This window comes from Corvus kubaryi, unplaced genomic scaffold, assembly GCF_017639235.1.
Source record: "Corvus kubaryi isolate FWS band 111438036 unplaced genomic scaffold, C.kubaryi_AGA036_p1.0 78, whole genome shotgun sequence".
Classification (NCBI taxonomy): Eukaryota; Metazoa; Chordata; class Aves; order Passeriformes; family Corvidae; genus Corvus; species Corvus kubaryi.
Genome location: NW_024582065.1, coordinates 7,621,125 through 7,647,387, shown reverse-complemented (window position 1 = coordinate 7,647,387; position 26,263 = coordinate 7,621,125). Strand labels below are relative to the sequence as shown.

Genomic DNA, 26,263 nt, shown 5'->3' with positions numbered 1-26,263 from the left:
AGCTGCTGGGAGGGAATTTAACATGGATTCAAGATCCCTGCTTAGCTTTCCTGGGTTTGCCACCCAGGCGTGGCCAGTTCCAGCCCCTGGGATCCTCACCCACCTGAGGAGATCCACACCACACTCGGAATATCAGCAGCTGAGCCTCTTGCAAACCCAGCCTCCTGGTGGGATCCAGGAGGATGGGATGCTATGGGTATTCCAGGTCACTCAGGGACAAATGTGCCACAGAAAAGCATGTCCTGGTGCTCACCCAGGAGTCCAGGACACGGGAAACCTGTTGAGGAGCCACTTTTAGGGCCTCACAGAGGAGCTGCTTTCAGTCCTCTTTGCCCAGCACTATTCAGGTCCTTTTTCCAGGACAAAAATCAGCCTCTTCCCAAGTGTCCCTCCAGCCACCTGCCTCTGTCCTGCCCCCGCTGCAGCCCTGCCACAAAATGCATCCCCACAGAGCCCCTTCCTTCAGGAATTTTCCAGCAGGATCGGGTGCTGCTCCCCTCCCGCCGGTGAAAGCGGGCGCTCCCCTCCTCCCAGGATGCCAACACCTCCGCTCCAGATCTCGGATCCTGCCCACAAGTCCTGCTTGGCAGCTCACAGCAACTCCTCCACCAACGCACAGACACCAGCACCGGCTCCTTCTGGGCTCCGTGGCTCTGCTGCTACAGCTGGGATCTTTCCCTGCTCTGGCTTCCCAGGAAGCCAAGGACTGATCCCCCCATCCCAATCCAATCCCTCCACAGCAGGGATGGGGCTGTGGCAGCTGAGCTGTGCCTGGATCTTGCCTCTCTGTTGCCTGGCCAGGAGCACTCCAGCCCAAAACCATCAGGGATGGGGCTCCATCCCCATTCCCACACCAGGATTTTTCCCAAGACTCAGGGAAAGCTTGTGCTGCCTGAGTGAAATTCCCCCTTGATCCAAGGAGTGACAACCCCTACACTTCCTCTTAGGAACATTAATGGAAAGGCTAAAATCCCTGTATCAATAGGGATCTTCAGGAGTGTAAACAGAAACACAGATTGAAGCTGCCATTATTGATTTTCTTTTTTCCCTCCACACACATGCCAGGGTCAGGAAGTGTTTTCACTATTGATCCATCAATAATGCTTAGGAAACCCAAAATGCAGAACAGGACCTTGGCTAAGGAAAAGGCTGCTGCTCTGTCAGAGCTTCCTGGGAGAGGTGAACTGGATGGGAATGTGGCACATTCCCCCCCTGTCCTTGGCCTGTGCTTGTTGCAGCAGCTCCCTCACCCTGTTTGAGGCACACACACTCCAGGGCAGCAGCAAATCCCAGCTAAAATGTGCTCCTTGAGACATCAGTGAGCCCAGCTGAGCAGAAAACCTGCAGCAAAGTAAAATCCTCAGCAATCAGAGCTTCACTGTGTGGCAGCAAAGCATTTGTAAGGCTGTTATCTGAATTTAACTCAATTAACAACCATTTCCAGTGGTTTACATGCCACAGAGATAAACAGCATTGGAAATTCAATCCGTGCTGTTGCTTTTAAGTGACCAAATAAATCAGCCTCCTTAGTGAGCAGCAAATCCTCTGGGATGAACCTTTGTGAGGCACAGAACCCACCTCTGTGAGCATCCAGGGCTGCTGCGAGACAGCTGCCCTGACCCCACGGTCACAGACAGAGAGCAAGGGCAGGGAGAAGCCAAAAGGCCCAGCTAAAGACTTAAAAAGATTAAAAAAAACACCCAAAAGTTGCTAGACAAGGCTGCCTGCAAGAGCTCAGCATCCCTACCTGCCTCATTCTTATCTGGGCTACTGGTCCCAGCTGGACCTGAGCATGAGAGGATGGGATGAGTAGAAAGGGTTAATGGTCCAAGAGCAAATTCTATTTTTTCAGAGCCCTGAATGGTTTGGGAGCTACTCCTTAAAGCCTGCCCAGGGTCTGTGGGGGGATTGTCCCAGCTTCCCTGGCTGCACAGGGGCTGTGGGGGCCAGGGTGGCTTTGTTTAAAGAGCTGTCCCTGAGTTTAAAGTCTCAAATCTCTGCTCCTGCTGCTGCTCCCTCTCTCTATGACCCACAGCTCCTCCTCATCTTCAAGGGATGGGCTGAAGGCTCTGGGTACAGCAAGGGGATCCCTCTTTGGGCAGCTTCTCCTCCTTCACCTCTGCCTTCAGCAGGGGCAGGATGAGAGGATCCATTTGCAGGGCAGAGCTGCCCTTGCTGGGGCTGTGGGGCTGCCAGGAGGTCTCTCTGTGCCCTTAGTCCCACCCCACCCTCCTGGGCCTGTTCTCCTTTCTTATCTTTCTCCCTTATCTGTTCATCCTTCCTTATCTTTCTCACTGCAGTTCTCTCATTCCTGCACGGTGCCCACCTGATAAAGCTCCAGGAATTAGGGACCAAGTCATGACAGCCCTGCTCATTCCTGTCCCCCCTGAGCCTTCATGGGGAAATTCGAGTGGGTGAGGGCACGGTCAGAATTTCCCTCCATCCCCAACCCTGCTGCCGTCCCTGGGACCATTGTGGGGTGAGGGGAGGGACAACAGAACGAGGCAGAAAGGCCCAGCCTGTCCTGCTCTCATCCCAAAGCTGGGGCACCTGTGCTTGTTAATTAATGAGAAATCAAACGCTGATCTCTCTCTTGGCAGGGGGTTTTACCTGTCCCAGGGGTATCTTGGTGCCTGATTTGTAGTTCAAATCCAGATTTAAGTGGGAATTTTACTCTCTGAGTGAGATGGAGCCTACAAGGGATGGATCCCTACGTGGAATCACAGGATGGAAATGCAGGGGGAATAGAGGGGAGGTGGCTGCTCACAGAGGTGTGGAGGCACCTAGAAACAAGCAAAAGCAACCCCAGCAGCAGAGCCGAGAGAGAAACAAAGCATTACCTTGCCAAGGATATAAAGTGCTCAGAAGAGATCTGATCTTCCACGAAGTTACCTGAGAGTGTAATTTCGTATGTGCTACCAAAATAGACTGCAGAGCAGTTAATGTGTTTGGATTATCTAAATGGCGTAGCAAGAAAGTCAATAATGGAAGGAGAAATTAAATCAAGTCAGAGCTGGCCCAACAAATGGTGCAGAGAGTCCTTGCAGCTGTGGAAGGCGGTGCCCTCCTCCTTGCCCCTGTGTTTGGGGTCACACACTGGGTTTGGCAACACGTGCTTTGGTTTGAGTCTCCCCACAACTGACCCACGGCTTTCAGTCAATTAAAACCCTCTGAATGAGGTTGGAGATGAATCCCTGGTGGTTTAGCAGCAGCCTGATGGAAATGGCTCCCTGCTCCCTCAGGGAACGGGAGAGGGAGGATTCGCATCCCGCACAGGGGCAGGACCGCACCGCGCCCCCGCGCCAGCTCCGTCATGCTTTGCTCCGGGGGGACTGTCAAGATGCAAAAAAAAGAAAGGGAAACGAGGGAAACCGAGGCACAGCCTGCACAGCCCCACACCCCCCACCACGAGCAGAGCCCTTTGCTGGCGGGCCAGGTCCAGGGATGCAGAAGCAAAAGGGGTGCAAGTGTTGGCTTTGCATAAGTGTGAGCTGCCACTTATGCAAGCGCTGCCCACACGCCCGCTCCCGGGGCAGGATCCTGAAGCGCTCACACCGCGAGCAGCATTGCTCCTGCCAGTAATCCTGGGCAGGACTACTCCCAGGAGGAATGCTCCTGGTGGCGTAACTCTTGGCAGGATCGCCCCTGGCTGTGTGGAGCTCATCCCTCGCGGCCGGGCACGGCACCAGATGTCCAGCGGGGCATCTCTGCCTCCGGCCGGGATGCGTGCGTTGGCACCGGTGGTGTTGGAGCCAGGGCCACCATGGTGGTTCTGAGCCTACCTAATTTTTGCATGCATGCACGAAGCCTTTCTTCAAGATTTGACACTCTGTTCTGAAGCTCTTCGTAGTCATAGGCGCCAATCTCCTCCTGGAGTTCGTTTAGAACTGACGTCAGATTCTGGACCTCCTCTTTAAACTGCAATACCAATTTGGCATCGGCTTTGTACTCTTCCAACACTGGTATCAAAGGCCTAAGTTCCTCCATTTTCGCTTTTATTGCCTGCAAGGTTAAAATAAGCTCGGTTCAGTGCTATGCGTGCAAAAATCTGCAACACTCTGCCTTGACCTGGGTGCTTCCTATGGGAGCGAAATGTTCACATATCCCACAATTATTAGCATTAAAATTAGTTCAATTATTATTTTTGGTCCGAATGATGTCTTGGCAAGAACATATTAAACAGGCTGCAGAACACCAAAATATTTGGGAAAGGCCTTTATTTGTCATTTTTAGAATGCAACATCTTAGGGTTACATGCTTCAGATCACATACACAAAGAGTTGTTGTTTTTTTTTCTTTTTTTCTTTCCAAAAAATAAAAGAAAATAAGATATATATGCATTGACAAGGGTTTCAAACTATTCATGAAATGCATCTACAATTGCATGCAAAGGAAGATCTCGGTTGTGTGGTTCAAGGTTCCTTAGTGAGATATGGTGCTAATTTGGAAAATAATCAAAAAAATCAATGCATGGTGCAAAATGCTCTGTGGCCCTCTTTTCATGGTTACATGGGAGTGAACTGCTTCTTCAGTCACTGCAGCATTGAAAAAACTTGCTTTTTAGTTAGCCCTGTAAGCAAGAAAATGAAATACTGTTGAGGATCTAGCTCACTAACCTGCCTTATATAGATAGCCATTCATAGACAAATACTCTTATGGCACTAAAGAGAGAAAAAAAACCAACACAAGAGCTCCAAAGCACTCACAGTTTAATGCTGGCATTAGCAGGAACAAAATGCTGTGGCTGTTCTTTCAAATGCTGCTTTGGCAGCAAATTAGACAAAAATTCCTCGCTGGTTTCGAGCGGGGAACAGAAAAACAAAAGTCATTATCAGATGGATTTTGCAGAAATTAATTTTTTCCTTTTTTTTGGGTGTTTTTTTTGGTTTTTTTTTTTTTTTTTTCTCATTTAAAGGCTCAGAATGCAGCATTTTGTTGCAGATGCTCTGCTCCAGCAGCTAATGAGTAGACATTAATATGCATGCACCTACCCGTTAATGAAGCGTGTTAGAACACCCAAAATCCCTGGTGCTGCTCAAATTACAGTGGCCATGCTCCCAGCACCCAGGGCTGTGACATCTGCCTGTGTCCTGAAGCTTTTTGGGGCTGAACAGGATCAGGAACTGCTCCTCAGCCTCATTGCCTTCCTTCCCATCCATCCCCTCCTATTTAAGCCACGAGGTTTTTTCCTCCTGCGCTTTGCATGTGGGGAATGCTTTAATTTTATTTCATTTTAACTTCCCTGGCAGGCAATGGGGAGGGTTAAACTCATCAGGATGGCGGGGAGGGGGGGGAAAAACAATAATAACTGAAACAAAGAAATAATTAAATAAAAGGAACTCATGCTCAAGTCTTTCCATCCAGACTGCAGAGCTAAATTTAGGGTCCTGCAGTAACTGGAGATGGGGAGCGGAGGAGGTGGAGTTGGTGAAAAGTTTTAAGAACCATCTTCCCAGCTTTTTATGAGATAATTGTGGTATTTCAGTATTTAGCATTAAAAAAATCTGCTTTAAAATACCAGCCAGCTGCCTGCAAATGAGGGTGGGAATCAGCTGGGTGGCTGATCAGAAAAGTCCCCAAATTCCACCCGAAATCTTCTCCATTTGATTTTTCATACCTATTAACCCACAGCACAGCTAAAATGTACAATTCCAATATTGCCCAGAACATCTTTTTGGCAATTTCATTCGTTCTCAAGCAACTTCCTGAGGGTTTGGCCACTGCTCCCAGTGCCAGCTGCATTCCAGAGGCTGGCAGCTCCGCTACCCCTCTGCCCAGCACCAGGACGCCACACAGAACCCATCACGAGGTGCTGTCTCTGCTGCCAACACCTTTAGCTCAAAACTGGACAAACTCCTGGAGATGTGCAGCTTGCCAGCCTGAGGACAGCTGTAATAATTGTATTTTTGGTTTTTTTTTCAGGTGGGGGTGATGTTTGATTGAGGAACTCCTGTCTCCAGCCACCCCGAGGGGAGCTGTGGTTTGGGGACAGCCCGCTGTGGTTTGCCACCTGCTGCAGGGATGGAAAGGGAGCCCCAGATCCTGGGCTTCCCCAAGAAATGGGTGCTGGGTGTGGCCACAGAGGGGAACCCACCTCACCCAGAGCTCACCCAGGGCTTGGGTGTCTCCCTGCAGACCCCCCTGATGGATTCACCCTGCACTGCCCTATTCGGGGCACCCAGGTGGGTGTGGGAACATGGAGTTTGTCCTTTTACCCTATAGGAATGTGCAGGGCTGAGGATGTGATGCCACAACCTGGATCTGGCTGTGCTCTGGACAGGAAGGACCCCACAGCTGGTCCCCTCATGGGAACCAGAGCCACAGTCCCGTGCCCATCCCGACAATTCCCTGGCCACAGCTCTGGTAGCAGTTTGGAAACCAGACCTACCTTAAACTGCCTTGCCAGGTGCTGCTTGTGGCTTTCTTCCACTTGCTTAAATTTGGATTCCAGTCCCCTCATCTGGTTTTCCATCTTCTCCACGTACTGTAGGTCTCTCTGAGTCCTCCTGTCCAACACCTCTATCGACTGGGACATGTTTTGCACCTGTCAGATGAGAAGGGACTCATTAAGAAGGTGCTGCCAGCAGCAAGGCAGCCCCCCTTGCATCCCAACGCTGACCTTTTCCACACTCTCAGCACAGCTAAAGGGCAATCAGCCCATGCATTATTTACTGCTTCATCAACAGCAGCTTCCAGATTACGACCCCGTGCTCCAAAACACAGCAAAACCCGTTTCATAAACATTTTTTTTTCCTGCAGAGAAGAATTCAGCAATCCCACATGGAAATGAGGGGTGTAGATGAGGTTAAAATGCATTACTCAGGCTGGCCTCTCTGAGAGGCACCTGAGGAGAGCTCAGAGGTGATGGCAGCACACCTGGCTGCGAGGCAAAGCTCCTGCCCAGGTGCTCATTTCCATCTCCTCGCGAGTGCAAACCTCACTGCCAGCCAGCAGAACTTCATTACCCAAGCAGCCTGCTCACACAGCATCTGCCACAACAAGCCCAGCGGCAGCGAGGGCATCCTGAAGGTGGGAAGCACCGGGGCACGCTTGGTACCCCACTGGTGCCCTCCCGCTTGGGAGCTTCGGCTTCCGGAGCCGTGCGGTGCCGCATTCCCGCGGCTCCCGCTTGGAGCCCATCTGGCCTTGCCAAGGGAATGATGCAAGGAGCTTGGCTGGGCTCACTGTGAGAAAATGAGCTGGAGGTGTGAGGAGGGGAGGGAAACGCCAGCGAGGCTGACCTGATTTTGAAGGTTGGCTGCCATCTGATTTATTAAGATATTCCCTCCTGTTTTGCAGTCTGGGAGAGGGGGAACAGAGCTCTGACGTCAGCGCCTCTTTAGCATCGAGCACTGAGCCATATTTAAGGGCTCTGCGGCGGGGCCGGATGCGTTTGTCCCACGGCGGGGACGTGCCGGGGCTCAGCCCACGGGCGCTGCTCCTGCCACCGCCACGTCACCCCCAGCAGTGCCACCACCGCGATGACGTCCGTGGGGAAAGTGAATCAGGCACCCAGCCTGCTGCTGCTGCTGCGTCAGGGCCTGGCTTTAGAGCCAGCCTGCTTCCAATCTGCTCAGCTGTGGGTGGCTGAGCCAAACCCAAGCGGGAGCCAGCCCTGTCCCCGCGGATCCGCTCCCCGGGTGCCACATCCCGCTCGGTGCCACAGCCAAGCGCCACAGCCAAGCGCGTTTGGGTTGGCATGGGGAAGGAAGGAGTGGTGCAAGTGCTGGCAAATCCTGCTGGGGGGGGGCTGGGACTTACCTCGAGTGGCAGAGCGAGGGCACGGCAGGACAAATGCCAACTGTGGTACCTCCAGCTTGGAAAAACCATCAAAATGCCCGCTGCTCATGCAGGATGACACCGAAACTATTACAGGGATCTTTTAAAAATGTATGGATGACCTGTGTGGCAAAGGCCAACAGCCTTTGGAGTGTTCTGTACAACTGCTCCGGGGACCAGAGTGTTCCTCAGCAAAGGTGAAGCTATTTTCAGTCTCAGAGCCTCAGAGATGAACCAGCACCATCCTGACCCCCCCAGGACCTGCTCAGGGAGGTGTGAGGAACAGGGAAGAGCAGAGCAAGGCAGGTTTGGAGGAGAAAAGAGCAAACCTGAGCTCAGCCCCAGGCTGGTCAGCTCCCATTAAGCTGTGCCTCCCCCAGGGAATGTGAGCTCTCAGTGGGTGTTAATTCACCTGGGCTGGATGTGGAGGAGTTTGAAGACCTCTCTGTGCCCTGAGGCAGGAGAAGGGAAGCCTCAGACAAGCGTGGCTAGGCTGGCAAGCTATTTTTATTCCCAGTTATCCAGCCTATCCTTCGAGTTGAGCTGTATCTACCCAGCAGGATTGTTCCAAGGACCAGAGACAGGGATGACTTGTAGGGCTCATACGAAATTAATCTCATTTATTCCACCAGTGCCTAACCCCAGCTGGAAATAATCAGAAAAGAGCATTTCTCTAATGACAGACCAATATCTGAGTCTGCTGAGCAAGATTTTGGGGGGCTCCTTATGCTTTTTTCAGGTGGTGGGAAGGGAGAGAGACTCTGCTCTTAGAGCATCTCGCTCAAGCTGCTGCCCTCAAACACCTCTGGAATGTTCCTGCTCCTCCCTGAAGCAGAGGAAAATAACCTCCTCACGTGCCCCTACACAGAGATGCCTAAAATTAGCAGCTGTGCTATTCTGGGGTGGATTTTACAAGCCCAGAGTGGGTATTTGTTGCCCGTGTTGTTTTCCATCAGGCAAGATCCGGGCCAGATTTGTAGGGAATGAGTCTCCCTCACTCCTGATCCCTGACAGCCTCGTGTGCTCCAGCAGCTGAGGAGCTGCTTGTTTTCCCTCATTAGCATATTATGCCCTTGATCCAGCAAAGTGCTTTGGCACATGATTAGGTTTCAATGAGCCTGTTGGAGCTCAGGCTGAGGCGTGCACAGAAGTGCTCTAATGAACTCAGGCCTAAGGATGCTGCCTCTTAAATTCCCTCAGCTCCATCCATCAGTTGCAGTCCTCAAACATGGCCTGAAATGCTTTTTGCCTCCTCTCTCAGCCTGAAAGCTCATTTTCACCAAGATAATGTGAGACAGATACCTGTGGCTGTCTGGGGGAAAAGAGTTATTTTTAGCAGTTGAAATAGGAAATTAATACAAATGAAGCTTCCAGTGCTGCTCTTGTCATCCTGTTTGACAAGGAGCTGTTTCACAGTTAAACCAGAGTTAACAGAGAGTCAATATTGGCCTGGTGACCTCAGTGAGGTTTGTAAGGTCAAATCCATGGTTTAAACCCTGCTCAAGCTTCCCTGTGGATCAGCCTTTCAGGCCAGCTCCAAAAGGGCTCTTCTGAGCCCAGCTTTGGGGTTTCAGCTGGGATGAACCTTTGGCCTTGGGGAGCTGCATAAACTGGTGGAGCAAGAGCAAGAGGAATCTTGAGGGAGATTTTCAAGGTCTAGGGAAAAAATCAGCAGAGAAATGGACTCAGCTGATGGCCCAGGATATGAAAAGTTCATCTTATAAGGTCTGTGGAAGGCAGAGTGATGGCTCAGATGCCACTTGTCCCCCTGTACACACCTGGGAGCGACTATCAGAGGAACAAAAAGAACTGTTAAATCTGGGAATCAGCACTGGCAAAGAGGAAGAAGCAGAACCAGAAATGGTTTCACCATCGGAGGAGGAAGTCCTGCCTGCTAAGAGGGCCAGAATAAATAAATAAATAAATAAACAAACAAATAAATAAATAAATATCCACTTGGAGCTCAGACTTAATCTGTTGATGAGCAGGACTGAGGTGATGTCTTGGTTTGGGCGCAGTCCAAGGCCTGGGCTCAGCACCTGACACATGTAAGGCTGGAAGGACTCCGTGTACTCCAGCCAAGGATGAGCTCAGACACCTCGAGTGTCAAACCATGGGCTGAACACTCTGTGCAGTGTGAGCAGCCCTGGCTGCCCTCCCCTCCCCTCTTTAACCTGTCAGGATGCCCAAGACTCGTTCCCAGCCACAGGAACTGCGGTTCCTGCACAGATCCTCATCCCTGTGAACTGAGCATGGATGGATGGCAGCTCTGAACTTCAAAATTCCAAAAGATTCTGCATGGAGATTTCGCCTGCAGATGCTGTAATTGCTTTGTGCACACACACACAAATGCAGCTGATTCCTTGCAACACCTCATCATTTCCACAGGTGACTTCAGGCCTGCTCCTTGGAAAATCCAAGCACAATTAACTCCTTGTGCTGCTTCCTCTGCTGCCAGGGAGAAACCAGGAGCTGCAATTTTCCCCCCTCACAAAGCTAGAGTTAGAATGTCAGCTGAGGGAAGGAGTTCCCAGGATTAAAATCCTTCCTGGGAAGCTGGAAGCCCTGCTCTGCAGTTGTTTTTTCCTACAGGGATTATCAGTTCAGCCTCCATCAAGATCAGCTGTCTGGCACTAAGAGCCTACTCTTTATTTTGGGGTTTTTCATATAGGTTAGCGTGGGAGTGAGATGCAGACAGATTAGCAGGCAGGTAACATACCCCAGAACACATGCCCAGAAATCCTGCTCCTCCCTCACTTTTTATCCATTGGCAGCCAGAAAGCTGCATTAAAAAAAAGCCCCACTGAGCACTTCCACCCTCTCCTGATGTTATCCCAGGTCTCCCATTCCCAACTCCTGCCCATCAGCAGATGGCATTGGGTCAAATCCTGCTCGTTTAGAGGAGTTCTGGGAACACAGTGGCTCTTGGACACCCCTGTGAGCTGTTGATAAATCCTGCTGCCTCTCAGGCAGATGCACCCAGGGCGTTATTGCTGCGAGGAAGAAAAGCTTGAGCGGGATTATTTTTAGCAGCCTCTGACAACCCAAAGAATTGTTTTAGGGCTGAATGTTTCCTGGCTGGCTTTATTGCCCTCAGCACATGGGGCAATCAGTTAAGTGGAGGTTTAATATTGTGATAGGGAATTAAAACAGCAGCTTCCCCCAAAGCAGCAGGATGGAAACTCTTTTGTCATGCACGGCACAGGCCAATATAGCATTAGGGCACGGGGTTTAATTCTGTACCCAGCACAGGAGCCAGCTCAGCTTTGCAAGAGAAGAGCACAATTTCACATGAAACAGCATTTCCTCACTGAAATCTGTTATCTGGAAAATTTCTTGTTATTGGGGATGTTTCCCTAATGAGATTCTTTGCTCTCTTTGGACAGCAGACTATTAAAAACTAATCAAGAGGATGTCAGCATTAGGAAGAAAAGCACTAAGTGTCATCTCTGTGCTACCTGATGGCAACAGCTTGCAGGGTTTTACTTGACCTTTTAAATTCCACCTTGCCTAGCAAAGCTTGGCTTTGGGCTTTTAATTCTCTCTCCTCTCCTGTTGTTGAGGCTGCTTTGACACTGCTTGTGCCAACGGAATGAAAAAAGGGGAATTTTTTTATTTTTTTAGGGTTTTTTTAGAGATACAGTTCAATATTGGTGCTTTGATCTCAGCAGTTTTACCTCGACCTTAGGCCAGGCTTTCCTCTCAGAAAACACTTGAGAGATTTCTCCTCCTGCCTGCAGCTGATTATTCCCCACTACACGCACAGGGACAACTACAGCACGGAAAACCCATCCCAAGGGGCCTTCCCTGGAAACCAAGGCTCAGCTCAGGTTTTTACCTCACCAAACCAAACCACTTTTGCCAGAAGAGGCCAAGCATTACCTTTTCTAGGAGTTGTCTCAGCTGCTTTGTCCTGGCGTCACGCGAGCACATCGTCTGCTGAGGTGCCACCACTGTGCATATACAACGTCCCTCGCTGTCCTGGGCAGAGCTGTACACCTGCCAGCTTTCCTCTGGGTTGGTAGGCAACACCTAATTAACACAGGGAAAGGTGGGTTAATGAAGCAGGGGAGGCCTGGCAGGGCTGTGGGAGGTGAAGGGGAATGAGAGAAGGAAGCAGGACGGCCGTGGCAGAGAGCGGAGCTGTGCTGGAGGCTCCTCCGAGGGCCCAGCTGGCAACATTCACTTGGAATGCAAAAATATGGATTGGGGACAAATCAAAGAAGGGGCTGAAAAGGAGAGCAAGAGCTGAAACACCAAGTGGGAAAGCGTGGACACACGGAAAGCCGGCCAAGCAGCGAGAATTCCGGGTGCTGGACATCGCTGGGCTCATCGGGGTGGGGACCCCGGGCCCCGCTGTGGTGACAGAGCACTTGGCGTGTCCTTAACACCGGGAGAGGGACGTGCCCGAGGCACCAGGGAGGGCACAGTGTCCTGCTGAGGGCTGAGCACTGCTCTCCCCGCTGCAGAGCCCTCCCGGATCCGGCAGCTCTCCCGAGCGCACGGACACCGCGAGTTCCGATCCCCCCTTTTCTCTGCCAGACTCCCCCGGCGATGAGGAGCTTCACCAGACAACACTTCCCTCCATTCCAGGCAGGGAAAGCCCGGAGCCGTGCCCCGTGCACAATTCCAGCAGGGATGGGATGCAGTTTGGAGGAACCAGCAGTGCCTGAGCTTCCAGGACACGCCAGGGAAGGGAGCCCAGCCCCAAACACGGCGCATTCCCAGCCCCTCGTGCTCCCCAAACCTCTCCCATCTTAATTTTCCTTTGATCTCGCGGCACGATCCATGATTTAATCCCAGCCCAGCCTCGGAGCACTTTGAAGGTGTCACAGTGTCCCCAGCCAGAGGGGGAATGTTCTTTGCACCGTTTCACTACGGAACAAATCACCGTGCAAATGCCCACGGTGACAGACATGCCCAGGCAGATGCACAATTGGATTCCCTGGCTTCAAACAACCGGGGGGGGGGGGGGAAATAATAAATGGATCTCATAAACCCTGGTAACATGGAAAAAGAAAAAAAATTCCCAGCTTCATTCACTCAGCAGCACAACCACGGCACGAAATACTCCGGGAACAGCAGAGCTGCAACAGCAGAGCTCCGTCAGAAGGCACGAGCGTGCAGCCTGCAGGAGGAAGGTGCCCGATTTTCCCTGCTCAGGGAAGACAGACACACAGACGGGAATGGTTTTCCCAGCCATTCCCAAAGTGGGAAGCTCAGGCACAGCCCCAGCCCTCCAGCAGAGCAGGGACAGGGGACGCCCAGCCCCACCGCCACACACGGCAACTTCCCGGCTGCATCTCCATCGCACCGAGGACGGACCGGGGAGGGAGGCAGGCGGAGGAGCCTCCCGGGACTCGCACCCGCTGTCCCGGCGGCTTTCGCAGCGGCGACGAGGGAAACTTTGCATCCCTTTGGCTGCAGGGACGATGCGGGAGGGGGCAGCCGGGTCGCCCCCAGCCGTGAACGAGGGATGGCTGAACCGGAGGAGAGGAGGGGAGAGATGCTCCCTGCAGAGCCACTCCATCTCCTGCCAGCACTCCCGGCCCCTCACCGCCCCGTCCCCGCTCCTGCACCGCCGCGGGGGACACTTTGCGGCGATGTCCCCGAGGGGCGGCGATCCTGCCCCTCCCCGGGGCGCTGCGGCTCCTGCAGGGAGGGACCCCCACGGCCACTGGGACACCTGGGCAAGGAGAGATGTGACAGCCCGGGGGACACCCAGGCGGGGAGGGACTGGGCGGCGGCGGGGAGCAGCCGCAGGGACGCTCCGGGATGCGGGGACGATCCGGGATGCGGGGACGCTCCGGGATGCGGGGACGCTCCGGGAGGCTGGGACGCTCCGGGCAGCCCTCCCCGTGCCCCGCCGCCCCCCGCACTTACTCCGGTGCTGCGGTCCAAGGTGCCGCCCGTGGCCGCCGTGAGTTTGGTGGTGTTGAGCCCCACGAGGGAGGGCAGCGTCTGCGACATCCAGTTGGTGATCATGGCCATGGTGCTGAGGACGACTCCAATCTTGAGTAAAGGCACAGACATGTCTGCGGGGGGGGGGCGGCAGGCACCCTTCATTCTGCACCGGCGCCGGGCTCCATGCCGCTGGGTTCGGGCTGCGCCAGCCGCCCGGCCGCCGCCGCCGCTCGCCTCCGGCCCATCGTCCTCCTCCGCCGCCCCGCCGCCCTGCCCGGCGCTGCTGCTGCTGCCGCTGCTGTGCCCGCTGTGCCCGCAGCCGGACCGAGCGGGGCTGGCTTCCTGCGCCCGCCGCCGCCGGGCGCGCCCCAGCCGGAGCGAGCGGCTGCAGGAGGCGGGACCGGGGCGGGCCGGCACCGGGAGGGAGCGCCCAACCAGCCGAGGACACTGCGGTGGGCGAGGGAGGGAGAGGGAGGGAGGTTTGGGGATGGGGGAGCGCAGGGAGGGAGGGGAGAAAAGGGTTGGGGAGAAGAGAGTGGGAGAAGAGGTTTGGGGGAAGGGGTGTGGAAGGATGGAGGGAGGAAAAGATATGGGGAGAAAAGATGAGAAGATAAGAGATCTGGGGATAAAAAATTTGGGGAGAAGAGATCTGGGGAAAGGGGAGAGAAGGGAAGAAGACAAGAAAAATTGGGAGAAAAGATTTGGGAACCGGGGAGTGGAGGGAAGGAGAAAAAAAAAAAGATATGGGGAGAAAAGATTTGGGGAGAAGAATTGGGAGAGAAGGTTTGCAGAGAGGGAAAAGAATTGGGAAGGAAAGGTTTGGAGAGAAAATGTTTGAGGAGAAAGAATTGGGGACTGAGCAGAGGCAAAAGGGCCTGGGGAAGGGAGAGAGATTTGGGGAGACGGGAAAAGATTTCGGAAAGGGGGAAAAACTGGGGAGAGAGAAGAAGATTTGAAGAGATGGATAAATGGGGTGGGGGGAAAGGAATGAGGAGAGAGGGAAAGAATTGGAGAGGAGGCGGAAAGGATTTTGGGGAGGAGGTGGAAGGGGTTTGGGGAGGAGGTAGAAGGGATTTGGGGGAGGTGGAAGGGATTTTGGGGAGGTGGTGGAAGGGGTTTGGGGAGGAGGTGGAAGGGGTTTTGGGGAGGTGGAAGGGGTTTGGGGTGGTGGAAGGGGTTTGGGGAGGTGGAAGGGGTTTGGGGTGGTGGAAGGGGTTTGGGGGAGGTGGAAGGGGTTTGGGGAGGAGGTGGAAGGGGTTTGGGGAGGTGGAAGGGGTTTGGGGAGGTGGAAGGGATTTGGGGAGGTGGAAGGGGTTTTGGGGGGGGCGCGGCTCCCCCGCTGCGGCGCTGTGGCTCCCCCTGGCGGCTGCGGGCGGTGCTGCGGGCCGGGGTCCCTCGGTGGTCGCGAGGACCCAGCGGGGACCCAGCGGGGACACAGTGGGGACACAGCGGGGACCCAGCGGGGACCCAGCGGGGACACAGCGGGGACCCAGCGGGGACACAGTGGGGACACAGCGGGGACCCAGCGGGGACACAGCGGGGACGAGGAGCCGGAGCAGTTCCCCGCAGTGCCACCCGCAAGGGCCGCACCCCTCCCGCACAGGCCCGCGGGCTGGGGGACCCCTGCGGGTCCCCTGTTGTCCCCAGCCCCGTGGGCTGTCAGAGCATCCCCCACGCCCCCGATTGTCACCTCCTGCCACGACAGCACGTCCTCAGCACGAAGGAGAAACCAAACCTGCCTGCCCTGTCCCTGCTCCCGCCTCATTCCCAGCACAGGAATTCCCTACCCAAGGATGCCAAGGGCACACAGCCTGTCTGGCCAGCCTGGAATGTCACCTGGGCTTGGTCACCACTCAGGTGTCCCAGAGCTGCCCTGGTGACTTCAGAACCAAAATCTCTGACCACGAACTCCACAGTTCCTGTGCATCCTTCCCTGAGAGAACCTTGACACTCCCTGGGCAAAGCAACACAGAAATGAATCCCCTGTCTCTCTCCAGAGGGCAGAAGTGACACTCCTCACTTTGCTGGCACAGCCCCAACCTTGACATGGGTGCAGGAGACCCTGAACTGTTCCACGACCCCAGCACCCCCAGCCTGGCTGGTCCCGGCAGCCACCACATTCCCACTGGAGTCTGATCAGCCCAGCCCCAAACCTGACACATCCAGAGCTGCTTTTCCAAGGGCAAGGATTCCTGGAGGTCTGTGTCTTCACAGCCCTTCCCCAGGAGCTGGCTGGGGTACATCTGAGGGGCACCCCGAAGCCCGGACCCACTGGTACTTCCTCAGCACCCAGGTGATGTACAGAGCACACCCCAGCAGGGAAGCAGGAAGCCCCGAAATGCAATCCCTGCTGAGCTGGCCTGTCCCACCTCACCAGGACCTCATCCCTCACTGGGGATGTGGCCCTTGGTGTGGGATCATCCCAGCACAGCCAGGCTGGGCAGAGGGAGCAGGACCAGGACAGCCCAGTGGAGCTGTTCCTGCAGGAAGAGCTGGGAGCTCCTGGAACACACTGAAATAAAGCACATTGAGCAATTCCACCAGGTGGAGAACACGAGATGAGTTCGAGCAGGAGCGCTGATGCCAGCTCGGATCCTGTCTCTGTGACGAGCCCGTGGCACAGCAGGGCACTGGCAGCCGGTTTGCGTCAGGCTGCAGCAGCTGAAATCCCATCCCTTCCCTCGCTTTCCAGCACCCTCCATCCCTGTTACCTTTCACCCTGCCCAGCTCCAATCCAGGTGAGCCAGCAAGCTGCTGGAATCCCGAAGGAAACCCTCCTGCCCTTCGAATCCCACAGTCCTGCGTTGGGAATACACAAACTGCCTCCATCCCACGGAATCAGCTTCTCGCAGCCCAACCATCAGCATCGCACCGCAAAACTGCTGCTGGGTGTGCAGTGTGGTACCTGTGGGGTCAGCACCCAGCAGCTGCTTCACGGGGTGCAGCAACAAGTTCCTTAGGCAAAAAAACCCTTGGATGGATTGCACCTTTTAGAAGGAATCCCAGCTTGGCTCCAGCTCAGCCTGTGCTGCTCTCCCAGGTGCTTCTGCTGTGCTCAGCACTGTGGCAGCCCAGGCCCTGATTGCTTCTCTGATCTCCCATCATATCAAACGCTCGAGTGCTGCACTTAAATCATCCCAGAGTTCATTCAGGAAAAGAGTTTGTCAGTGAAGTTTATCCCTCGTATTTGTCTGCTCCAGACACATGCAAAGGAATTAGTCCTATGGACACTTTAATATTTAAATTATATTAAATAAAGGCATTATATTAAATTATATTAAATAAAGGCACTCCTGTGCCCTGTTCTGGATTCAGTGGGGGTAAGAATCACTCCTGTGCCTCGCCCTGGATCCCACCTGGGCTGCAACCTCATTTCCCAGCAGTGCATGCAGGTGATTTCATTCACATTCCCTTCAAATGCTTTGCCATGATTAAAGCTCTCCCAAACAGGCAGAAAAGCACCGAGAGAGGAGCAGCAGCCACAAGGCCCTGCTAAGGAGGGGGCCCATTACTGGGAATCTTTTCCCATGGATCGTGCAGGTGGAGGGAGGCAGAGCTGCTCTGCTTCCCTGGAGAAAAGCCCTTCATGTCAGTTGAAAGAGGAGCTGTACCTGTAATAATGGGGGGAGAGAGAAATCCAGGGGATTTTCTTTCTTTCTCCTACTTTCAGTGTTTATGAAAGAATCAAAAGCAGCACTTTGGGGGGAATTTTTTTTGTTGTTGCTGCCACGATTAAGGGAGTTAAGGAAGGGACATCAAAATGTTCTTCCAGACCTTTTCAGGAAGTTCTTAGTGGATCAGTAACCTGCCAGGAGCAGGATGGTCCTGAGCCCATGGGGCAGAGAGCCACCACCCTTCCCCAAGGCATGACCATGGAAGCTGAGCCAACTCCAGCTGCTCCAAGATGGAAAAAGGCTCCCAGGAACGCTGCTGTTTCCCTTTTTCAGGGATGAAGGGCTGTGCAGAGGGAGGAATTGGTGGTTGCTGGTGTGTGATGAGGTGCATCAAGCATGACAATGACCTTTGTCACTCAGTGCCTCACACAGGTGACGTGCAAGCACAGAGACTCTGCCTCACCCCAATCATCTGCCTGGTTTTAAAAGCCCAGCATGGCAAAAAAATTAATAAACTGACCAAAAATCCAATGAATTTGATGTGGGAGACCTGCCTCTCCTCATGCTGAAGCACAACAGCAGAAACAAGGACGAAACCAAGAAGGAAGAAACTCAGGTGACCCTGTTTGACCTGATGGGGCTTTGCAGAGCACAGCTGGATATCGATCCTTAAAAAGCAACTTCCCATCACCACAGCTGCAGGAACCCTTCCAGCCCCACTCCTGCTGAGCTGGTGGAGCTCACCTTTCTCCTGGGCACTTCGGGGTTTTTGCACGAGAAAACCCTTCTGCTGTCACTGTTTTTGTTGTCCCCGTGCACTGGCTCTGCGTCCCCTCCCACGAGCGCCCCCCAAAAAAAGAGGGGCTCCAGGACTGCCCCCTCCACCCCTCTCCTGCTGCCAGCAGAGAGCAAACAGCAGGGAAAGAAAAGAACTGCTCGAGGAACAAAAGATCCTTTTGGCATTCATATATTCCGAGCAGAGAAAGAGCAGCGACGGGAGATAAAAGCGGGGAACAGGGTTTTCCAAAACAGCTGCCTGGTGGAAAATTCCGCTGCCGGGAAGGGATAACGCAGAGCGCGGCTCTGTGCCCGCAGCAGCCCTGCGAGGGTCAAGGTGTGCGAGCGGGGACAATCCCCGGCTGGCAGCGTGCGGGACACGGCGGTCGCTGTCTCCCTCTCCTGGCTGGTTCAGAGAAGAGGTGCCGAAGCTCCTGTTGCTCCCAAGTTCTGCTGGGGATGGTATCCAGGCACCCCGAGCAGAGAATTCCTGTTGCCTGCACGGTGGGAGGAAGGGAGCTGCTCTAAAACGCACCCCAAACCTTGCTGGTGCTCCCAGCTGGCTCGGGGAGCCTTGGGGACACCTCAGGTGATGCCCCAGGAGGATGAGGCCAGCTGAGCTGGCTGCCCCATGAGGGCAGTGCCCTTCCCAGGGCTGGCAGCTCCTGTCCTGGCAGCACAGGACTCGGGAGTTTGGCCGGGCACTGTAAGGGTCACTCCCTGGTGTGTGGTACAGCCCAGCTCCTGCTCTTTCCAGCTCCTCCTCTCCATCCTGGACACCTGTGGGGTGGGCTGGGCACTCTGGGGTCTGTCCTCTCTGGGAGGACCTGGCTGTGGAACTTCTGGGATCCTCATTAAATGCTTGGATTGAGATTTTCCTCCCTCCTGCAGCTGCTGGAGGGGCTCTGAACCATCCCTTTGGAGAATTTTCTGCCTCCACTGACCCTTTCCATCCCTCCTGGATTCCTGATCGATGCCAGCCTGCCCCTGTGCCAGGAGCTTCTGCACCCCAAGGGGTGTGCAGGGGGCAGGCGAGCTGTGGGGTGGAGAGAACCCAAAAAAACCCCAAAAACTAGGCTGAGGGGCTGTGCCCTCTGACACCACAGAGCTGCTGATGGCTGCGGGGTGCTGAGGGATGCTGGGCAGGGGCTCAATGCTGAGGAGACAGAGATGCCAGCCTGGCCAACTGCTGTCTGTCTGTCTGACCTGTCCTTCTGTCCTTTTGCTGGGATATTTCACTGAGAACCTCCTGGCATTCCTCAAAGTTTCCTCAAGAGCAGTGTGGTGCTCCCACATCCACCACCCCGGTAATTATGGGATCCACACAGGAAGCAACACCTTCCTGGAGCAGGCAGGTATGGAATATTTAGGGCTTCTGCAAGGGGGAAAAAAAACCTCTAACCCTAAGCCTGGCCCTGCCCTGGGGGCTCTCTGTGCCCTCTGCTTTCTGCCCATATGGGGACAGGCCTGGACTCTGCTCTGGGCAGAAGGAAGATGTTTCTCGTCTCTTAATAACCCTTTCATCCCTCATTCCCTTTTGGAGGAGGTATCCAAAATGCCTCCAGCCTGTCCTGGGGGGCAGCAGGGCAGCCACACCCTCCTGAGGGAACAAACCCTTTGTACCCCTCCCCTCTGGGGCACAGCACAACCTCTGCTGTGTCTGCCATGGGGCACCCGTACCCCAGCAGGTCTCAGCTGCCACAGCTATAAATGGCATCGGGTTTCCCTCATTTTTGGGTCGCACTTCCAAACATCCTGGGTTTTTTTTGCCCGGTTTTTGTCACTCTTGTGCCACCACCACTCGCACAAACCTCACTGGACGCTGTCACATCGCAGAGGGGGCTTTTCCTCTCATCATGGGAGGGTAGAAATGGACAGAAAATAAAAGTGAAGAAGGAAAGAAAGTGGTAATTTAAGATGCCAGAGAGTGACTACGATGAAGGGGATCACTCCTGGTAGAGCTCCAAGTGAAAACTGTGGCTGACTCCAGGAGCAGCCACATTTTGGGATCAGGCAGCAAAGTGAACTCCCAGCTCTGGACACTCCCTACCCCTGCATGAAAAACACTCCAAAACATCTCCTTTCCTTTGGGAGAAAGAACTCTGGAAGGAAACATCCCCTTCACAGGGCTTCACGTCACTAAACCTGCGTTTAGCTAAAGCTGCTGTTGACTTTAAGCCCAGGATCTCCCAGCAGGTGCCAAGACCTGTCAGAGCCTCTGGGGCAGAGCAGAGCCATCAAAGCCAGCCCAGCTTTCCCAGGTTCCTGGTTTTGGATGCTGTGGTTGGGGAGGAGGATGTTTCTGGCACATTTCCCTGGGTCAGGCACACGCCTCCGGTCACAGAGTGACTTCCCAGGGAAGAATTGCTCTGGGTCTCGCTTTCTAGCAAGCACAGCTCTGCTCCTGGCCCAGGGCTGAATCCTGGTATTGTCCCACTGTTATCCTTCCAGCATAAGGGCGGGCTGGGAATCAGGACTTGGGTTCTGAGCAGAGAAAAGGGGTCCTGAGCAGAGAAAAAGGGTCCTGAGCAGAGAAAAGGGGTCCTGAGCAGAGAAAAAGGGGCCCTGAGAACAGAAAAAGGGTCAAGACTCTGACTAAAGTCAGTCTGGAGACTGGGAGCAGGGCTCAGCTCCAGGAGAGCAGGAACAACCAACAGCTACAGCTTACAAAAGCAGGAAAATCAGGACTTGCAGCTGCTCTTCCCCCCCGTTTGGGATTTGCTGGTGCCTGACTGGTCCCCTGCCTAACTGGGCCATCCTCACAGGTATCCCAAAAAGCCTGACAGGCCACAAATCCCAGCTGGGCACTCCTGGGCTGTCCCTGCCTTGTTCCCTTTTGTTGGTAGCTCCACCAGAGCAGAGCCAAGACAACGCTTCTCCCTCCCAACTCCAGAAGGAGCTTTCCCCGCTGCCAGCACCGTGTGCAGCCCTCCTCTGCTTAATTCCCTCTGATAGTAATTAGTTTTGTATTACGTATGATGCTAATACTGATTACAAGGACTGATAACTCGAGCAATAAATACAACCCAGGGCTGGAAATTACCTCTCGTTTTTATTGGTTTGAGCTGAAGTTAGCGAGACGAGACACAAATTGGTTTATGAGACGAGGCAGCTGCCTCCTGTTCCAGGCTGCAGATTTGCAGCTTAATCCTACCCCCTTTCCACGTGTCTCCCTGAGAGACTGGCACCAGAGAGCCTGGGCACCAAACTGGGCACTGGGAAGTTCTCCATGGGCAGAAGGGAGCTGGGCTGGGCATTGCTGAGCCCTGGCACAGCTCTCCCTTCCCCTGCAAACAGCTCTGAGAGGGACCTGAGGTGCTTTTATGAAAATCAATGGCTAAATTAATATAATTAATATTTTTATGGATTTTTTTCCCCCCTTGCATAAGCCCTAAATGTTTCATACCTGCCTGCTCCAGGAAGGTGTTGCTTCCTGTGTGGCTCCCATAATTACCGGGGTGGGGGATCTGGGAGCACCGGAGGAAACTTTGAGGAATGCCAGGAGGTTCTCAGTGAAATATCCCAGCAAAAGGACAGAAGGACAGGTCAGACAGACAGACAGACAGCTGCTGGCATCCCAGCCCCCCTCTGCTGATCATCCACAGCAGCCCCAAGCTCTGCCCTCCTGGCAGCACACCACAGGCAGATCCTTGGAGAGCAGAAGTTGGCTCTGCTCCTTCATGGACACCAGGAGAGCTGCCCTGGGTGTCCCCAAGAAGAGGACGAGGAGAGGAAACCCCACACTTTGCCCAGGAAGGCCCTGCCCATGGCTGTGGGCATGGCCAGAGCCAGGGGCTGCACCCCAGGGTGCCCAAAGCACCTCTGCGCCCCACGACAGCACCCCGAATCCAGCCCCTCTGCCCAGCCAAAATGGGTCATTTCAGGATTTGATTCTGACCCGTGGAGAGGTGAGGCAAGGCACAAAGCAACTCAGGAGACCTCTGAAATCCCAGAGCCTTGTGCAGGTCTCACTCTGAGTTCCTGGCATGCCCTCAGCCCTGCTCAGGAGGGGATTGAGGGACAGGACAAAGAACTGGGGGGGTTTAGGGGCAGCTCCCCCCTCGTTTCACACACCCACCTCAGCCAGGCCTCCAAGCCCCCACCAAAGTGGGGGTGCAGCCCTCAGCATCCTTCCTCCCATCTGGGGGACCACCCGAGGCGATGGCAGCACTCACACCTTGCAGACAACTCCCTTCCCTCCAGGAGAGCTTCCCCAGCACCCCACTGGAAGGACAGGCCCGTGCTCACCCCTCCAGCCCCGTTTAAGAGCCATTTCTTCTCCCTTGCGAGCTGGCCTGTCACTGTCACTGCAGGGAGGGACAGGAGGGGACAGCAGCACTTTCTGTATCAGCAGGGAAAGCTGCCTCCATCAGCAACCTCTCTGCCCCGACCCTCCACCCTTCCTCCCCGGCCGTGGGATCTCTGTAGGGCACGGGAGGGAACCCCACGCGTGATGGAGACTGAGCCTGGCACGGAATTAACCCCGGAGGACACAGAGCTGGGCGGTGCCCGGGCTGAAAGGCGTTTTTGGGGATTGCATCTGGCAGCTGTGCCACAGCAAGGAGCCGCTGAAACTCCGGCAGGGCTCTGCAGTGCCAGGCGAGCCAGCAGGCAGCGGGGCGGTGGAGCTCCGCACGGCCTGGCAGGACACGGCCACCTGCCCAGGTGGGCACTGCAGAGCTGAACCCGGCCCCAGCAGGGCGGCTCAGCAAAGCCAGGCTTTAGCAGGGGCTCAAACCTCCTGCCTCCATCAGGGCAGGGCGCTCTGCCCAGGACCTGCAGCGCTCAGCCCCAGCCCAGGGCGGGCTGGGCTGGGTTGGGTTGGGTTCTCCGTGCCCACCCCGGCTGAAAGTTGCTGCCAAAGTTGCGGTGCTGCAGTCACAGAGGAAGCAGGGAAAGGAGAAAGCAGCCGGGCAGGGCGGCATCCTTGGATTTTCCTTGGAAAAACACCCCCTAAGAGCACAGCCACGCTGACAAGGCCGATAAGGGGGTGACACCACCCGGCTGCCCAGGCCGTGCGGGTGAGCCCTGGGGAAGCTGGAGGGGCAGCGAGGCAAGTGACAGCCCTGTCACCCCCTTGGCACTGTGGCCACCACTGGCCATGCCCTGGTGGCCAGGAGCCGCTGTGCTGGTGGTCCTGGCTCTTTGTCCAGCGCGGCGCATGCGCACGGCCCCGGCTTCCTCACACACAATGGGCTTCTCCCTCAGAGCTCTGCTTCCTCCCCACCCTCCTCATCCACACAGCCCCTGGCTTTCTCGGCTTCCCCCCCACTTGCCCGCCCCACATTCCGGGCTGCTCAGCCTTTCTCCGGAGGGCTCCGTGCAATTAAGGCAGCTCGGTGCTCTCCTTGCTGGGGGCAGCAGAAATCCTCGGAGGGTGCGAAGCCAAAAGGCTTCGGCGGCTCAAACTTCAGCAGTAGGGCAGGGACAGGGAGAGCTTTGTCACTGGGAGAAAGGGAAAAATAATCTCCATAAAGCATCCAGGATGAGAGCCCAGCTGCTAATTGCTCCTACATTAAGAAGCCTCCATTCCCCTCCTATTTATAGCTGCTTTTTCTTTCTTTCTTTCTTTTTTTTTTTCTTCGCTTCCAGGCAGCACCACGATTAACCCCACAATCTAGAGCATCCTCTTGCAATTACTTTTTTCTTCCTTTCCTCAGCGACTGGTGAAAAAAACCACAAACCCAAAAGACAACCACCCTGCCTGCCTCTCCCCAGTCAGCCTCAAGAAGTCAAATGGAGTTTTAATTCCACTTGCAAGGGATGGCTTTTGGGTGCCTCCTTTCCTCCCCCCACAACCCCACGCCTCACTCAGTCCAGGGGCCGGGACACGGAAGAAAAGCACGAAAATCCAGGCAAAAAAAAAAAAAGCAGGAGGAGCGGGGAGAGCGGGACTAATAAGCTGCTCCCGTCTCCCACAAAGCTGTCACAGATGGAAACATCAAGGGACATTTAAATGTCACCTAAAACCAGCACAGCTACCCCCACACGAGGAGCCGGCGGGGTGAGGGGTGGGGGTGCTGAGCAGGGACAGCCACCCAGCACGGCCACCTCGTCCCCGTGGCCACCCGGGACAGCAGCTCCCAACTTGGCCGAGCCCGAGCCCGGCGCGGGGGTCCCGCAGCCCCTCCGGCCCCGCTACGTTCCCGCAAGTGGGGCCGGGGGAAGGCGTCCCCGCCACCCCGCCATGGGGCAGCCCCTTCTCTGCCCATCGCGGGGGTCCCACAGCCCGAGCCCCCCCCTCGCCCTGTGCCCCCACCCCGGCGCCGAGGGTCCCCGAACGCGGCGGGCTGGGCACAGGTGATGCTCGGGGGAAGGGGCGGCACGGCAGGTGCAGCATCTCCCGGCAGCTTTCTTCCGTGCTCTCGAGGTTTAGCAGAAAATGGCGTTGGGGAGAAAGGGAGAGGAGGAGGGGGAGTGGGGAAAGGAAGAGATGGACCTACTTGGGTGAGTTCTGTGCCCATCAGGATGAGGAAGCAGAGGGTCAGCAGCTTGCTTGCCGGTTGCATCTCTCGCACCCCGTTCTAGGCACCTCGCATACAGATCACCTCCGGGCGAGCCTCCCCTGCGCCGTCCCCGAGCCTCGCTGCCTCCTCACTCCTTTATTCTTATTAATATTTTAATTTTAAAAAAATTTAAAAAAAAATATAGACAACAAAACGCGATTAAAAAAAAAAAAGCCCTAAAACCCAAAAAATCAGCCTGATTTTGCGGGTGGCTCTCAGCACCCTCGGGAAGCGATGCCAGAAATCTGCTCAGCAGAGCCTTCACTTTGCATATTTATTGGGATCCCAGTTTCTCTCCTCTGCTCTCGGTGCTGACTGTCTGGTAATTTATTTAATTTTTTTTTTTTAATGGCTCCCCTGCTCCAAAGACATTTGCGAAGAGAAATTCAGCGGAGCACGCAATGATTATCTCTGCTATTGCCAAAAGTTTGCCTGGAAAAGGGGGGTGATGGGGAGAGGACAGGGATTTAAAAAAAAAAAAAAAAAAAAGGAAAAAAGAAAGGAATTGGTAGGGCTGGCTACTAGCAGGGGATGGCTGTGGAACAGGATGTGACATCAAGTAAGGCGGGGGAAATTTAACTAAACACGGCAAAGGGAGAGGGGGAAAAGCAGCCGCGGGAGCACCGGTGAGGCTGCGGGGACCCCGCGGGGAGCAGGGGGTTAAACCCATCCTTAACCCCATCCTTAACCCCCTCCTTAATTCCTTCTTTAGCCCCGTTTTTAATTCCCTCTCTAACCCCCTCCCCGCCCTCCCCCGATCTCCGGGGATCCCTCGGAGCAGCGGGAGGGTGCCCAGGGATCTGATCCCCCCCAAAATACCAACCCCAAACTCCCAAACCAACCCCCCGGGGAGGCTCCGAGCTCCATCCTCTGCCAGGCTCAGCTCCAGAGGAATTTCAGGCAGCGGGAGGATGTGAGGATCCTTTGTCACAGAGCATCCTCACCTGCAGGTGGGTGCCCCAGGGGCTGCGGGCAGTGCCCACCCCACACTGGGTTCTTCCCCTCCCCAAGGGGCTGCTTCTCCCTCATTTCTCTCTCTCTCACACCCCTCTGCGTGCTTTCCAAACCCCAGTTTCTTCCAGGAGCTCATAAATGTTATGAAATCTTCTTGTGTGCAGTGCTGCAGGTGAAAAGCATCACCCCCCTGCTCCAGAGATCGTCTCTCAGTGATTATTTAATAATACAACAGAAATTCCTTGCCCACAATTAGCAGAGGCCCCACAAGAGGATTTCCCCCGTTGATTACTCCAGGGTTTCTTCACCTGGAGCCCTTGGGACTGGAGCAGGACATGAGATCTCTGTAGGGATGAGCTGAGGGGAGTGTCTCAGGGGGGATCTCTGTGGGATAGTCAGACATTCCAGCTCTTTCCTTTCCCTGGGATCACAGAATTCAGCAGGGACCAGGAAATTTGCAGCATTGTGACTGAGCCTCTGTGGGGACAAATGGCTGAAAACAAAGTGGAAAAAGCTTTCTGCATGTTCCCATCAGCAAATATCCAAAGGAAAGTTGTCCCAGCCCTCCTAGGAGGGTCCTAGCAGCTCCAGATGGGAAATCATCCCATCCCTTTACAGTGAGCTCGGAACAGGCAGCCCAGGGAGCAGCTATGGGGAGCTGGAATGTCTGACTATCCCACAGAGATCCCCCCTGAGACACTCCCCTCAGCACCTGCCTTTAAGGTTGAT

The 26,263-nt window shown here is 54.8% G+C and overlaps 1 protein-coding gene across 3 annotated transcripts in view; it reads right to left on the bottom strand.

Annotated features, from left to right (window-relative positions):
• Positions 1-25,132, bottom strand: part of OLFM1 (olfactomedin 1) — a 32,313-nt gene extending 7,181 nt beyond the window's left edge. The window contains exons 1-4 of one of the 3 annotated variants that reach the window (XM_042051984.1): positions 24,518-25,132; positions 11,662-11,811; positions 6,389-6,544; positions 3,783-4,002 (exon numbers count right to left, since the gene is read on the bottom strand). In XM_042051984.1, coding sequence (XP_041907918.1) covers positions 3,783-4,002; positions 6,389-6,544; positions 11,662-11,811; positions 24,518-24,583 — 592 coding nt within the window. In that variant the 5' untranslated portion in view covers positions 24,584-25,132. Of the gene's footprint in view, positions 1-3,782; positions 4,003-6,388; positions 6,545-11,659; positions 11,812-13,662; positions 16,104-24,517 lie in introns of those variants that run through there. The other 2 variants (XM_042051982.1, XM_042051981.1) reach the window with 2 other exon arrangements.
• Between the last annotated feature and the right edge of the window lie 1,131 nt (positions 25,133-26,263).